This window comes from Nicotiana attenuata, unplaced genomic scaffold (assembly GCF_001879085.1).
Source record: "Nicotiana attenuata strain UT unplaced genomic scaffold, NIATTr2, whole genome shotgun sequence".
Lineage (NCBI taxonomy): Eukaryota > Viridiplantae > Streptophyta > Magnoliopsida > Solanales > Solanaceae > Nicotiana > Nicotiana attenuata.
The window spans coordinates 160,015-174,398 of NW_017671558.1; the positions used below are offsets into that span (position 1 = coordinate 160,015).

Below are 14,384 nucleotides of genomic sequence, written 5' to 3' on the forward strand. Positions count from 1 at the left end.
AAAAATAGCTGTTCCATTTCTAAATTTTATCTTTAAAAGAGTTTGTCTATTTATAATATTTCTCTTGATCACATATTGTCTCATTTATTAGTTCGGTTTTTCCAGTTGCGGAGAGAGGCATCGGCAAAGTAAGCAAATTTATCGAAGAAGTGCGGGAAATATTTTTAAAAGTGTTTCTTCGAATTTTCATTATCTTTTTAAGATAGAAAGTCGAATCACTAACAAAGAAATTTTCTTTTAGAATGTTGACAACGTCAAAACAAAAAGAGAAGTTTTTAGTGAATCGTCATTGCTAGGCTAGTAGCCATCAATTGGTTGTCAGATTTATCCCGCAACAAAAAGAAAATCGATTCGGGATCACTGCTGTGTGAGTTTACATCATAGTGGGTAGACGGCTTATTATGAAAGATACTAACAAATATCTCAAAAAATCTAATGGTTTTATAAAGGATAAAAGAATTAATATCCCACAAAAGAGCTGTTTTATTTTTAAATTTTGTCTTTCAAATAGTTGATTCCTTCATAATGTTTATCTTGATTACGTGTTGCATTGTCCTTTAGTTCAGTTCTTAAAAATACAATAATTTTTCTCCCAATAGATCGGGTTGACGACTCATTATGACAGATATTAACAAGCAATTTCGAGAAATTTGATGTTTTTATGTTGGATATAAGAACTAATATTCGACTAAAAAGAGTTGTTTTTTTAAATTTTATCTTTAAAAGAGTTAGTTCATTTATAATGTTCTTCTAGATCACATGTTCTCTAATTTTTTTAGTTTAACTAATTTATGGACACGTGCATTGCACGTGCATATCTCGTGCAAGTTATTAATAAAGTTATATAAAAAATCAAATTTAATTGTATACATATTCCAAAAGTATTTGTTTGAGTTGTTTACTATTCAAATATCTAAGCTACAACTTTATTTCTTTGCACATGAAACACATATATATAGTAAAAATGAAAAAAAATTAAGTCATACTTACAGGATGGTATTGACCCATTTTCTTAAGCACCGCATTTTTCTCTACGATTTTTGTAACAATTTCTAAAACCATCTTTATATAGAATTAAGGTAAATTATTCAACAGCCTCCAGTAAATTAATGAGACCTCTTATAAACTTCCCTCGAGGTGTATGACTATATCTAATAGAGTCGCATTTATTATAATATAATTATATTTTTGTACGAAAACATTATACGAATAATATCTTGTTGAAGGGCGAAATGGTCATCAAATTTTAATGGACATTTTGTTCTTTTGATTTTAGACTTAAGGCTTCCTACTCATAATATAGTATGAATCTTAAAAAAAAAATATTTCTCGTAATGGCTCGGGTGGACGGCTCATCATAATAAATATTAATAAAATATCTCGAGAAAGCTAAGTATTTTGGGGTTTTAGCACATTTGATCGATCTGCCAAAAAATATTTTTATGTAGAATAGAAAAACTAATATACCTAACAAAAAGAGTTATTCAAATTTCTAAGTTTTTATCTTCAAAAGAGTCGGTTTATTTGTATTGTTTATCTATGTCACGTGTTATCTCGTTTATTAGTTTTTTGCTTAAAACACAAAAAAGTTTTCTCCCAATGGATCAGATGGATGGTTTTTTTTTTTTTTGATGGAAATACGGAATTTATTATTAAAACTTAACTAGTACTATTACAGGGATAGGAGGCCCTATTGGGCACAATCATAGATTGTTCTACCGTACTGCCGATATTAGTAGAGCCATTTACAAAAGGATTTCCAAATTCTACTAGTTTGGAAATTACATCCGTAGATAAAGTCCTACTATAAGTGCCTCCAGTCTTGTCTTTTTCGAGGATTTGCAAAATGGAGTAAGGAGGTCGTTCCATCAGATGGGGGGTGGAGCTAACTGGTTGTTTGTATCCATCATTTGCCAAAAAGTGCGCTACTTTGTTCCCTTCTCTGAAGCTATGCCGGATCGGCGGATTCTGCAATTTCCTCAGTAGTGACCTGCACTCAATAATCAAATTAGTGTAAATAGAACAAGTATCATTATTAAGTAGGGAAATGACATCTGTTGCATCAGTTTCAATTTCAATGTCAACCAACTTTTTATCCCAGGCTAGTTGAAGCCCAGTTTTGAGGGCTAAGAGTTCCATATATGCAGGGGTGTAGGCTATAGCAGAATTTTTATACCCCAAAACCCAGTCCCCTTGGCCATTCCTGAATACCCCTCCATAGCCTCCTTTTCTATATTTTCCTTTGAATGCCCCATCAATATTCAGCTTAAAGGAGTGGTTTGTTGGAGGTATCCATTTAATAGAGATGGTGATAGAAGGAGGAACATGGCCTGGGGAGTTAGTACAGTAGATGAACTCTTTGCATCGTATGAGGACTGTTTTCATGGGGAGTTGGTTGTACTTTTTATTGAAAGAGTTGTTATTACGATTTAGCCATAGGGACCATATAGCAAAGGGAAAGAACATGTCCCATATGTCCCATTGGTCTACGTTGTTGTATAAATCCCTTAATGTATGGAGCCAGTGGTTAGGGTATTGATTGAATTGAGGAAGGTTGAGTTGAGCGTCGCTCCAGAATTTGGTGGCTATGTGGCATTCAAAGAAAATGTGGATAGGTGACTCCTCCACTATTCTACATATGGGATAGAGTGCATCAACGTGTAGTCCTAGTTGGTGCAAATAGGTTAGAGTAGGAAGGCGATTGTAAGCGCATTGCTATAGAAAATATTTTATTTTGTGGAGTGTATTAAGTTTCCAAATCCAGTGGAATTTAAAGGAGTTGGGAAGAGGCGTAGAGAGTAATTTATAAACAGAGCTAGAGGAAAAAATACCATTAGAGGTGTGCGCCCAAGTGGGTATATCCCTAGTATTGGTTAGGGAGTTCAGATTGATGGATTGTATTTTGTTTTGAATATCCATGGGTAGAGTATAGGATAGTTTTGTGAGATTCCAAGAGTTAGAATCCCAAAGGTCTTTGACTTTGAGAGTTAGGTCAGTGTGATTCAATGGACCTTGGATGATTGAGCTTAAGGGTGGGAGTCCTGGAATCCACGCAGAGGTCCAACAGTTAATGTTGCCCGGGCCTACTATCTAATGTAGACCTTGGCTACAGATTTTCCAGCCTGTTATGATATTATTCCAGATAAAAGAATTAGTGTTAGGGTTTCTTCTATGGCTATATTTTGCAATAAGGGTGTATGCCCATAGGGAGCATGGGTTGTTAAACAAACGTCAGGAGAGACTAGCTAGGGAAACTATGTTTTTATCTGCTGCTTTCCTGAGGCCCAGACCCCCTGCCTTTTTTGGTTGGATAATAGTGGACCATTTGATATAGTGCATTTTCCATTTTTGAGAGGTGGTGCCCTAAATAAAATCCCTTTGGATTTTATCAATTTGCTTTAGAGTGGTTGCAGGGAGCATGATATATTGCATTACATGGTTCGGAATGGCATTAAGAGTTGATCTAGCTAGGGTTGTTCTTCCTGCAATGGAAAGGAAGTTGGTTTTCCAACCTGCAAGTTTTGTGTTCATGTGGTCAATAATGTAGCGAGCATCAGATGCTTTAGGTTTCTGAATGAGAATTGGAAAACCTAAATATTTTCCAAAGTTATCACTGGGTTGGATGTCCAGAATATTGGCAAAAAGATTTTTCGTATGAGCGTCACAGTTTTGTGAAAAGATGATTTTTGATTTAGCTTTGTTGATTGGAAAAGAAATTAAGGCTCTGCTTGATTGTGTGGATTGACTTTGTATTAGCATTAGCAGCGAGGGTTAGGTCATCGGCATAAAATAGATGAGAGATGGGGGCTAGTGGGATTCAATTTAATGGGATCCCAGAGACCAATGTTGACCTGGTGATTGATGTATTTTGACAATAGTTCCATGCATAGGATAAAGAGGTATGGAGACATTGGATCGCCTTGGCGAATTCCCCTCGAGGGGTAAAAAAATTCTGTTTTTGAGCCGTTTACTAGGATGGCAATTCTGGAGGTGCTAACACAGCTCATGATAAGTTTTGTGATACGAGGGGGGAATTTGAAGAAGATTAAAGCCCTGTAAATGAACGACCATTCAAGACGATCAAAGGCTTTTTCCAAGTCAATTTTTAGGAGAACTTTACTTTTTGGCCTCTAATTTTTTGGAAATGGTTCGTGATTTCTTGGATCATGATGGCATTATCGCAAGTTCTCCTGCCCTTGAGGAAGCTAGATTGACAAGGACCAATTAATTTGTCCAGGAATGGTTTGATTCTATTAACGATAATCTTAGTAACTACCTTGTAGATGGTGTTACAGAGGCCGATAGGTCGGAAGTTGTTAAGACTGTTTGCATTTTAAAATTTTGGGATGAGACAGATATAAGTTGAATTGAGTGTGGTGGGGATGGACAAATCATTAAAAATTTTGTGGCAAAAGGAAAGGACTTGATTTCTGACAATATGCCAATATTTTTGATAAAAGAACGGATGAATGCCATCCGGTCCAGGGGCCTTAAAGGGTTTGAATGAAAAGATTGCACGGTTGACTTCATAGTCGCGCAGTGGGTAGTCCAATGAGGATAGGTCTATATCGTTAAAGGATGTTTGTGAACTTAGAATATTCTTTATAGGGGTATCTATGTGTTCTGTTCGGAAAGCCTTTTGGAAAAATTGGGATGTGTGAGCTAAAATTTGGATTGGATCATGGATCCAATTACCATCCATATCTTTAAAGAAGGAGATAGAATTTTTTCTTCTATGATTGATGACACTTAGATGGAAGAATTTTGTATTAGCGTCCCCGTCATTTAGCCAGTTTAAACGGGAACGTATTTTCGAATAGTCTTCCTCAATTTTAAGCAAGGTATTATACTCAGTGATTAGATCCTTTTCAAGGAGATGTAGGAATTGACTATAAGGGTAATTTGTGGAAGATTGAATTTCTTGCAGTCTTGCTAGGATTCTTTTTTTCTTTTTATTAGTGTCTCCAAAAGTATTTTTTGCCCAAAGAGTGACATTGTGTTGAAAAAATTCTGTGGCTTCGGGGAGTTGTCTATTATGCCACGAGTCTTTGACTATTTTTTCAAAGTCCATATGTTGACACCAATAAGTCTCTAGTCTAAATAATTTTTCCTTACGGGGAGCTTCTTTTCCTTTAAATTGGAGAAGAAGAGGAGCATGATCCGAGTGAGTTCTAGGTAGGTGAGTGATGAGGGCATTTGGGAATTGGTTGATTCAAAGAGTGTTAGCGAGATATCTATCTAGTCGTTCTAAAATTAGATCACCTGAGTTAATACGACAGTTGGTCCAAGTGTATTTAGCCCCTTTAAAAACAAGATCTAATAAATTACAATAATTTAGACAAGACCAAAACTGAGCAGCCCTATTTGAGTTGAGAGGTTGACCACCCCATTTATCATTTTGGGATAAAATTTCGTTGAAATCGCCTCCGACTAACCAAGGTCCATGATAGTTATCCGCTATATCACAAAGGTTGTTCCAAATAACTTTCCGCATATTCAGACAAGTACTAGCATATAAAATACTAATAAGATAGGGGGGGTTGGATGGGAGATACCTGAAGCATAGCATGTATCTCTTGGTGAGAGCGGCTAACAAGGTTTAGGGAAACTAAGTTCCCAAACCATAGGATCACAATACCCCCTGCATGGCCTATGGCAGGAACTTCTACCATATCAGTGAAGAGGAATTCATCTTTGAGAGGTGTGTGGTCTGTCATCTTTGTCTCTAGCAGGGCCACCATGCCCGGATTGTGCGTGTTCAGAAGTTCTCGAAAGTTCCTTTTGAACTCATCGTTGTTTTCCCCACGAATGTTCCATACTACTAGGATCATTGGGCTATTCATTGGGTTGTGGTGAGTGTTCCCTACTCCTTGGTGAAGGAGATAGTTTGTCTGCCTTAGAGAGGGACTCAGGACCGCTGCAAAATTCCCCGTTGCTTGAAGAATGGGTGGGCGAATGTCGATTGAACATTTGAAGAGTGCCACTGGGCACCGTAGAACATGCTTTTTGTCTTCCATTTCTTGAAAGAGCATTAGAGTTGCTTCTCTAAGGCTTGAAATCTCGGTGAACGATCCCCTGACCGGTGGAGCTATTACCTCCTCTATTGGTTCTTCTGGCATCTCTGGGTCGTCCTGCTCTTGATCGAATGGAGGTGGCTGTTGGTGGTGAATATCCATGGGTATTGGGTGATACTGGGGAATTGGTTGTCAAGGGTAGAAGACTAGGTTGTTGTTGACATGCTCGACTGGAGTGAAGAAGGGGATGTGGTACAACAACTCCATGTTGTTGAGTGGGTTGAAGTGGTGTGATAAATTCCATTGGGCTTGCATGTTGTGTAGCAGTGCCGGAGCAATGTCTGGGGCTAGGGGGTCCATGACATTGGCTAGCCACATATGGTTGATGTAATTCCCCATAGCTAGTGCCATGCCCTCCGATGTTAACTGGGCTAGGAAGGTCGGATTTTGGAGGACAATCCAAACCTCTTAGCCATTGATGATCATTGGAAAGGTCACTGCATGGCCTAAGAGACCCTGCTCGATCCACATTTGGGGATCTTGATGAGGGTTCGGAGGTTGGGAGACATATGTGGGTGGATGGAATGGAATCTGAGGAGGAAAAGGTGGAAAGTTGGCCACTATCAATCGGGTTGAGTTTGGACGAAGGAGAAGATGGAGAAAACTGTGACTGATTGGAGTGAGGTAGAGGATGAGATATATTGTTGTGAGTGGAGTGCAAATCTAGTTCTAATGATTGCATATCAGTAGTGTTAGATTTTGCATGCAATAGGGAGATGGGAGATTGAGGGGGAGGAGCATTAGTGATTGGTGGATAGTTTGGTGTTGCCATTTGGCCATCGTCTAATGCTAAGTGTAGTTCGTCTTCTAGAGGTTGAGAGAGAGAGGAAGTAGTATGCGTGAAGGAAGGGGTTTTGGGGTTGGCAAGTGGATTTGGGTTGAGAGTGCATGGCTTGGATATGCCACTTGTCACCATGGTAGTGGTTTGATTATTGGGGTCCACTGATAACTTTGGACATAACGACAGAGCTTGATCGAACGAGGGGGAATTTTTTGGGGTTTCAGTGGAGGAATTTGAACAATCAAAGGTGTTAAGGGAATCAAATTTATTGTAGGTTGGCATTAAAACATCCTCATTATAGGCATGCATTAAATTCCCTTCCTTTTTTGTAGGAGTGTTACCCTTTTTAGTGATTTTTGAGACATTAATATTAGAAGAATTGAAATCATTTAATGCTTTGTAAACTAATTTTTGGGAGTTAAGAAACTTACCAGTAGCTGCATCATAAATTTTAACGTCTATACTGTTACTTGGTACTTTGGATTTTTCCGGGGAATTTTTTTGCTTGCCTTCGACAGGGTCTTGTATTCTTGGGTTTCTCCGCCTGGTGAAAAAGACACCACTTGCCACTGCTCTTCAGGTGGTGTGGCAATATCTGGGCTTTGTACTTCTTTACCTCGTTCCTGGGCTGTGGGATCTTGTAGTTTTGTAATTTTTGATGTGGTAATCGTGCATGAGGTAGCTGTATGTCCAAGGTAGCCACAGTTTTTGCATAGGAAGTTAACTCCTTCATAGACTAGTTGTTGGAGATGGGATCCAACTAGGATACTCTGTTGGACCGGTTGATCTAGTGGAAGTTCCACACAAAGTCGTGCATAGCGGCCTCTAAGAGTGGAGCTGGTGCATGCATCAATTTTTAGTAATTTTCCTATAGAATTACCAATTTTTTTCAAGATCAATCCGTCATAAAATTCAGTGGGTAGTTGGGGCAGACGGACCCATATAGCTGTATGAATTTGCTTAGCCTTCCCTGCCACAAAATTTGGTTCCCATTGCCTTGTTGACAAAAAGTATCCGTTGATAAACCATGGACCACTGTGGAGGGCTGTGATCATATTTTCTTCCTTGGAGAATTTGACAATGAAAAAATCATGGCCTAGGTCTGTTAGGGGAAAAATTTCAGTGGGTTTCCATAGATGGGTGATTTTTTCTTTTAGATATTGGTGTGGAATTCTTTTGCCTAGCAATTTAATAATCACTGAAAATTTCCATGGAGTGTACATTCTATTCCTATCCTCCACTGTCAGGGTAATTTTCTTTATTCCTTTTGTTAAGGAAATGGTTGAAATTTGCTTACTTACACTGGAGGGAAGGGTATCTTCTAGCATTAGGTCCGTTTGGTTAGTTTCTTCATTTTGGTGGTAGAATAACGGTGTAGTAGAGTAGGTGATTTCTGGGCTTGTTTGGATAGTTTCTTCTATTAAATCCGTGGCCAATAGTTTGTCTTTGAAAGATGGGGAAGGTGTTGTTTGTTTCTCACGGTGGCAATCAATAGGAATGTCGGGGGTTTTTGGGGGTATGTGATGAGGTGGCGCCCCATCAGAGTTGATGATGAGATTGCTCATCGGAAATTGCACTGGCTATGGACTCTTTGATAACAACAAGGGAGAGTTTTCTCTCACTTCATAAATTAACTCAAGTTATTGTATCTCAGATGGATGGCTCATTATGACAAATACTAACAAAGAATCTCAAGAAATTTGATATCTTTATGAAGGATAGAAAAACCAATATCGACAAATAGTGTTGTCTCGTTTTCAGTTCAGTCTTAAAACACAGTAATTTTTCTCCCAATTGATTGGGTAATAAATCATTAGGACAATATTAACAAAATATCTCGATAAATTTGACATTTTTACGTATCATTGAAAAACAAATACCAACAAAAAGAGTTGCTCCATTTTCAACTTTTGTCTCTAAAAGAATTAATTCATTTATACGCGTGTTGTCTCGTTTATTAGTTCAATCCTTAAATTTGGTACCAATTTCTATTTTGACACCCCAACTAAGATTTGTTCCTATGTATTAGAGATACTAACCTAGCCAATTTGTACCTATTAAACTCCTTATAACTAACCAGTACAAAAAAAATATAATACACGAATTTTACAAGCACTGATATAGCAAATATGACGAATGACAAAATGCCATAATGCTTTTGATTTTTTTTTTTGTTGAATCCACTAGGAATTGTGCCTAGGGCTGATTTTTATATATAATAAATAAAAGTACAACATAGGAGGGGGGCATAGACCTGACCTCCAAGAAATGGTACAAAGGCACCTGCTCATAAACATATAGTGACCAAATAATCCTGAGAACTGTGGTGAGTTAGACCTATGCTGATGATCCAATTGACTTATCACATTATGATAGTCAATTGGATATACAAAAACAGAATGAAGTAAACCTAGGTCAACTATAAAAAAATGCACATGTAAACCTAATGCTACCAAGTTGTTGAGTTGGAAGATTGACTTCCATATACAAACCAATCTACCTCTACAATAGATTTAGGAAATCCCTAAGGAGAAATGCAAAAAACTTGTGATGTTAGGAGATGCTATCTTCATCCTTGCTTTGACATCTATTACAGAGAAAGCTAAGGTGAAGATAGCAAGCAAAAGGTTCCCAATAGATGAGAAGTGGTGTTGCTTGCTGAAGGTGACAGAAGGGAGTGAACATTGTCTTCCTTCACATGGATGCCTGTGGCCTTCAACTGAGTTCTGTCTGATAGAGAAGGACCTGTCATGATTGAGCTTTGCTGGTGGAAGTTGCTGAGGAGAATGCAGGATGATTAGGTTTGTTTCCCTATTGTTTTCCTGCTGTAGATGCTGCAGCTGCATTGTGTCCAAGTACTGTGAGTGTTGCTGCTTCAAAGCCAGCATGAAGCAGCATATTTGAAATTGTTGTTGACTGAGCACTGAAGGTATTGAAGACATCCCAGATGAGCTATTGAATGGAACAAGGTTGAAGCTGATGTGAGAGACTTGGAGCAATTTATGTACTTTCAGCAGAATGAGCTTCATAGAAGCTAATACCACTAACTGTAAGCACATAAACTGTCCAAGTCTGCTCAGAAAACCTGCAAAAATTAACAAACATGTTAGTGAAAGGGAGCTCAATCTCCAGGTTCTTGTGTCAACTGGAGATGAGTCTGGGGGCAGGGGAGCTTTGATGATCCCTGATTTATGAGAGAAAGCTGATTGCAGGTTCTTGTGTGGACTGCAATCGGCTTTATAGGTGTTACTCATATTGTGGAATTGAAACTGAATTGAAAAGGCATTACTGCAGGCATTTGGATTTCTGCAGCAATGATGAAAACAGTTTGGTTGGTATGGTTGTTTGGGCTGGGGATGGAGTGTAAAATAGTAGAATGGAATGAGATAGCCTTCAGGTAAAACTGCTGCTTTCTGCATTTTCTGTTGCCTTTGTGTGGTGATGTTCCTGAGGGGTTGATGTTGGTGTGTCAGTTAGTATGGTTCCAGGAGAATGAACACTAGAAGTGCTAATACCACTCCCAAAAACCATATCAATTGAGTGACACAAGCAAGGGAAAGAGTACCTGCAAAACAGAAAACAGTGTTAGTGAAAAACAGAGCATTTCTGCCCAGTTTTGTGAGGCTGTTGTGTTTAACAGGTTTAGGGGATTGTGCATGGTTGGGGTGCCAAGATAAGGGAGGTGCTCCTAGCTTCTTGTGGGTTCTAGAAGCATTGATGATAAGGGTAAAAGGTGCCTGGGTAGGTGTACATCTGAGGGGTGTGGGTTGCATTTCTTTCAGGTGTTTCTCAATTTTTTGGAAGAGTTTTTTGTGTTGTTGGTGATCATCTGGTGTCTGTTGTGATATATGGTGTAGAAGGGAGGTGTTTTCTTATGAAGGTATGTATGTGTGATGTGATCTTTGTTGAGGCAAAGATCATTCCACAGTATACAGAAGGCCAATGCTAGAAAAAAGGCATATTGAAGAGTGAGTTCTATGCCTTGTGGGTTTTGCTTCTCTCTATGACCTGCATCAGTCCTTTGACTACTTTGGTGATGAGGTTTTGGATACTGAGAGCTTTCCTTTCCTTTATGTTCTATACTAGACCTATGTTGTTGTTTCAGGAGGATGAGCACATGTGCTAATACCATACCCTGAAACAACCACAAAGCAATGTAAGGTTCATAAGAGAAGGGAACCTGCAAAAAAGCACACAGAATTAGTAGATAAATCTGGGCTGACTGATTCCACAACTGGTACATGAGGTATTTCATTTGGACTGATAATTGGGACCCTTTCTTTGATGATGTTTCAACCATAGCCATTAGATGTTGAAGAAGAGCTTGCATTTTGAGAGGATACTATCAGCATGTTGGTTTTCTTGTGCTTGAAAGCTGGGGTACCCAATTGGTCATGGAGAACTTGGCCTCTGATGTGGGGTGGGAGAGAGGAAGCAGTGGTGAAATTGTTAGAGTGTTGAGGTCATGGCTAAGTTTTGAGAGGGAATCAGCAGGGCAGTTTGCTTCTCTATATACATGAGAAGCTTTGAACCCCTCAAATTGAGAGCACAGAAGCCTTAGGTGGGAAATCTTTTCTTTCAAAACCCATGGAGAATCATTATCCTCTGTCAAGTAGTGCAAAATCTGCTTCTAAATGAACTCTGGGAATTCCATTGTCCAAACACCATTGAACTCCTATCCTGGCTGCTTCAATTTCAGCATAATTGTTGGTACCCTCTCCCAAAGGGAAGGCCATTGCATGAATGAAGTAGCTCTGTTGATCTCTAATAATGACACCTCCTCCAATCTTTCCAGGATTTGTCATAGCACTTCCATCTGAATTGATCTTTATAAAGCCCTTGTCTGGTTTAGTCCATTTGACTTGAGTTATGGTAGTGTGATGCTGAACGTTTTCAATGAAGGAGTAGAGTTCCCCCCAGTTGAAAGGCCATTGGATGACAGGGAAATTGGACCTTAGGAGTAGGTTAATGTCTGAGTTGGTGGAGTAAAGGACCCTAGTTAGGGAGGTGTTTTTTGCTCCATACTTGGAACTACATCTATTTTTCCACAAATTCCAACAGATGATGATGGGGAGGGTATCTAGAATGAGCTTTTGCACAGCATTACAGGCCTTCGTCATCCACCACTTCATAAGGAGCAACCTCAAAGGCAAGTTCTCAGTTTGGATGCCCACATGACCCCCATATTTTTTCCATATGATCCTAGCAAAGTTCCCAGAACTGAAGAGGTGTTCCACTATTTCCAAAGCATGCATAGAGCAGCATACACACCTGGTGACAGTTGGACCACAGAAGATTTGCACTCTATCATCAGTTGGGAGTTTGTTTCTAAGGGCTCTCCACAAACAAAAGGACCACTTAAAGGGAATTTTTTATGCCAGATCCTCCTATTTGTGAAGCTGGGTGGTTTTTTTTTCTGATGAGATCCCATGCAGAGGTACATGTGAACTTACCCCTGACAGTAGGAGTCCAGATAGGTTTATCAGGGAGATCAGGGTTGTAATATATAGCTGTCTGCATGATCTCTGATATTTTATGAGCTGGTGCAGTTCCATTGAGCTTTTGGAGATCCCATTGACCTTCATTCCAGAAATTGGACACTGATGTGTTACCAGGTCTGCCCCCTTCAGTTCTGCTGAATGCAAGTGGCCCAGAGCCAAGCCAATTGTCCCACCAGAAACTGCATTTCCCATTGTGGAGCCTCCATTAGATTACTTTTTCTGCTTCTTTCTTGTTGAACATCATTCTTTTCCATGCTTGTGACTGGCCTGAATGCCATTTCTTGGATATTGGATTTGATCTTTGACAGTACTTTGCCTTTAGGAATGAACTCCAAAGAGAGTTTGCTGTTCTGAATTGCCACCATTGCTTGAATTCCATGGCTTTACATGAGTCTTGAATGGTTCTGAAACCCTCACCACCTTCATTTGGAGGGAAGGATAGTTTGAACTATGATGCCCAGTGATACTTGTGTTTGTCCTTATCCATTCCCTAGAAAAAGTTGGTTGTCAACCTTTCAATTTGCTTCATGACAGTCTTAGGAGGGGACACAGCTGAGAGGAGATGAATTGGTAAGGATTGGAGGTCATATTTGATCAAGGTTGCCCTGCCTCCATAGGAAAGCATTTTGCCATGCCAGCCTTTGATTCTTCCTAGCACCTTAGAGATAAGGCCATTGAAGTGCATAATTCTGCTTCTGCCTGTGTACAGAGGGCATCCTAGGTATGTGAGAGGTGAATCTTTCCCAGAGAAGCCTGTCTCCCTTTGAATTCTTCTGACTGCACTTGGCAGAGCACATGGAGCAGTCATGAAATGACTCTTGTGCCTATTAATGAGTTGGCCAGCTGTGCTCTCATAGTTGCTAAGAATCCACATGATTTTCCTCAGGGATGTTCTTCTGCCAGAAGTAAAAATGATGATATCATCAGCAAAGCTTAAGTGGTTAATTTGAGGTCCCCTTTTCTCCATATAGAATCCATGAAATAGCTGATCATAATTCAGCAAGTTGAGCATTCTGGATAGGAGTTCAGCTCCTATGATGAATAGGGAAGGAGCAAGTGGATCACCCTGTTTGAGTCCTCTTGTAGATTGGAAAAAACCACATCTGGTGCCATTAACTATGACTGAATACCAGTTATTGGACATTGTTCTCCAGATCATGTTAATGATCATTTCACTGAAGCCCATTCTCCTGAGCATAATGCAGGTAAAACTCCAGGAGACTCTGTCATAAGCTTTAGCCATGTCAAGCTTGATGACCACATTTGATCCCACAATTGGCTTCTTGATACCATGCACTATTTCTTGTGTAAGCATAATGTTTTCAGAGATGTTTCTGCCCTTAACAAAGCCTGATTGATTTGCAGAGATTATCTTTGGAAGGATAGGGCCAAGTCTTGAACAGATAACCTTGGAAATGATCTTGTTGATGAAATTGCTGAGACTGATTGGCCTAAATTCTGTGAGACTGTTAGGGAATTCAACTTTGGGCAGGAGAACAAGGCATGCATTGGTCATATATCTGGGCATTGGACTGCCTCTAAAAAATGCTAGCACCACCTTGAGTAAGTCTTCCTTGATCACTTCCCAGCAGGTTTGGTAAAACTTCCCATTCATACCATCAGGTCCTGCTGCACTAGTAGGATTCATGGAGAATACAATGTCCTTGAGCTCTAACATAGATGGGTCTCTGGTGAGTATGGCATTGTCATCACTAGTTATCATGGTTGGAATAATGGACAGCAAGTCTTCTCTAATAACTGAGCCAGGATCTGTGAACAGGTTTTGAAAGTAGTCACAGGCAGGCTTCCCAATATTTTCATCACCCTGAAACCACTCACCTTCTTCATTTTTGATTTTGTGGATGTACAATTTCCTTCTTCTTCCTCTGATTAAGCTGTGGAAGTATCTAGAATTGGCATCCCCTTCTTTAAACCATTGCAGTTGGGTTTTCTGTTTCAGAACATCTTGCTCAACCTTCAAATGTCTAACATACTGAGCCTTGAGCTCATTGAGAGATATTCTGTCAG

At 39.4% G+C, this 14,384-nt stretch overlaps 2 protein-coding genes across 2 annotated transcripts; both read right to left on the reverse strand.

The window, feature by feature from the left end:
* Positions 1-1,646: 1,646 nt before the first annotated feature.
* On the reverse strand, positions 1,647-8,591 carry LOC109208978. The gene is made up of 2 exons (XM_019372143.1): positions 7,287-8,591; positions 1,647-1,990 (listed from the first exon to the last, which is right to left on the reverse strand). Exon 1 carries the CDS (start codon positions 8,418-8,420, stop codon positions 7,314-7,316), a length of 1,107 nt encoding a protein of 368 aa, XP_019227688.1. The 5' UTR covers positions 8,421-8,591; the 3' UTR covers positions 1,647-1,990; positions 7,287-7,313.
* A 2,862-nt stretch (positions 8,592-11,453) lies between these two features.
* LOC109208979 lies at positions 11,454-12,721 on the reverse strand. The gene is made up of 3 exons (XM_019372144.1): positions 12,624-12,721; positions 12,309-12,535; positions 11,454-12,190 (listed from the first exon to the last, which is right to left on the reverse strand). The coding sequence occupies exons 1-3, from the start codon at positions 12,719-12,721 to the stop codon at positions 11,454-11,456; spliced, it is 1,062 nt and encodes a 353-aa protein (XP_019227689.1).
* Positions 12,722-14,384: the final 1,663 nt, after the last annotated feature.

What these genes read in the sequence shown, in the direction of transcription:
- LOC109208978 (XM_019372143.1), bottom strand. Translation starts at nt 8,420, where the DNA reads ATGAGCAATCTCATCATCAACTCTGATGGGGCGCCACCTCATCACATA.
- LOC109208979 (XM_019372144.1), bottom strand. Translation starts at nt 12,721, where the DNA reads ATGGTGGCAATTCAGAACAGCAAACTCTCTTTGGAGTTCATTCCTAAA. An exon ending in ATCCAAGAAATGGCATTCAG is followed by an intron (nt 12,536 to 12,623) that starts GCCAGTCACAAG and finishes TGGGAAATGCAG; the next exon opens with TTTCTGGTGGGACAATTGGC. An exon ending in CTGGACTCCTACTGTCAGGG is followed by an intron (nt 12,191 to 12,308) that starts GTAAGTTCACAT and finishes GTTTGTGGAGAG; the next exon opens with CCCTTAGAAACAAACTCCCA.